Genomic DNA, 1,390 nt, shown 5'->3' on the forward strand with positions numbered 1-1,390 from the left:
GTAGAGCATGGGAAGCTGAAAAGTCCTTGGCTAGTGTAAGCATTACCTAGCAACAACTAAAACATCGGTGTGTTATCAACATTGTTCTCATCCTAAATCCAAAACACAGCACTGTGCCAGCTACTAAGAAGGAAATTAACTCTATCCCTGCCGAAACCAGGACAGTCGCCAAAAACTGTTGTGCCAAACATGGGCTCGTTACCTGGTGCACAATGCCAACTTACACACCGAGGCGAGGTATGTCTGTTTCTTTTATTCTCGTTTGCGCAAAATAGGGAGCTAGGTGGTAGCCCACAAAAGACTAGCTCCCCGGTTATCAAAACTTCACACTCTATTTATGCTCTATCACCTATTGGCTAAATGATTCTCTCGCTTCTTATGCTAATTAGTCTGCACGCTCAGTCTTTCTCTTCTTTTGGGTCGGAGGGTTTCTTGAGTCGGTGGGCCGTGCGTCGGTGGTCGTGATCTCCCCTTGTCAGAATTAACTCTCCTTCACCTTTAGTTTCACACTTCAGCTGTTGCAGCCAAATCGCTGTGGTTTTGCTGACAAAACAAGTTATCTCCTAACAGCCTGATTTATACCAGCCAGGATGCCCTGTTTGTCCAAGATGTTTCTGATTTATCTCCCTTGGGAGTAGATGCCACGCCAAGTGTTTGCTTCGAACCTTCCCAACCCTGAATAGTTAACAAAGCACTGGACAAAATAATTGCAACATTAATCAATGGTAGCCTTCTGCAAACTTACATCAAAGGCAGGTGCCACTGAGCTCAGGAGTGGCACCACTTCCCCAGGGGTCTTGCAAGAACAGACACAAGGACTGCAAAGCTGGGTAATGAATCGCTTCTAGGTTGTCCCGTACTTGTAGATCGGTCAGCTTACTGAACCAACGCGATACAAGCAAGCTTTGATGTCGCCTACAAGGCAGGTGCCACTGAGCTCAGGAGTGGCACCACTTCCCCAGGGGTCTTGCAAGAACAGACACAAGGACTGCAAAGCTGGGTAATGAATCGCTTCTAGGTTGTCCCGTACTTGTAGATCGGTCAGCTTACTGAACCAACGCGATACAAGCAAGCTTTGATGTCGCCTACTTTATACAAAGCAGATCCATGTATTAAGGAGCTTTTCTGAATGAGGGTGATCTTTCAACTACGAGTAATGCAGGTATTTCAGCTGGCCTTGTAACTGTGCTCCTGTGGGGCATTAGCAATTTCGATTGCACAAACAAAATTCGGCAAACTTAGCTTAGAATAATTCCTTAAGAATAACCCTTTGTTCTGCACCTCCTGCCTTCTCACTCTGCCCGAGCCCACGACCCCTTCCCATTTCCCAGCCGGGTGCCAGCGCTTTCCGCTGCCGCTTTCGCAGGGCGGGGGCTGCCGGCTGGGCTGT

At 47.8% G+C, this 1,390-nt stretch overlaps 1 protein-coding gene across 1 annotated transcript in view; it reads left to right on the plus strand.

Annotated features, from left to right (window-relative positions):
* The first annotated feature begins 212 nt into the window (after positions 1-212).
* Positions 213-1,390, plus strand: part of F2R (coagulation factor II (thrombin) receptor) — a 10,080-nt gene continuing 8,902 nt past the window's right edge. The window contains exon 1 of the mRNA XM_009327314.1: positions 213-237. Within this exon, the coding sequence (XP_009325589.1) occupies positions 213-237 (25 nt within the window). The remainder of the gene's footprint in view (positions 238-1,390) is intronic.

Source organism: Pygoscelis adeliae, unplaced genomic scaffold (assembly GCF_000699105.1).
Source record: "Pygoscelis adeliae isolate BGI_AS28 unplaced genomic scaffold, ASM69910v1 Scaffold26, whole genome shotgun sequence".
Taxonomy (NCBI): domain Eukaryota; kingdom Metazoa; phylum Chordata; class Aves; order Sphenisciformes; family Spheniscidae; genus Pygoscelis; species Pygoscelis adeliae.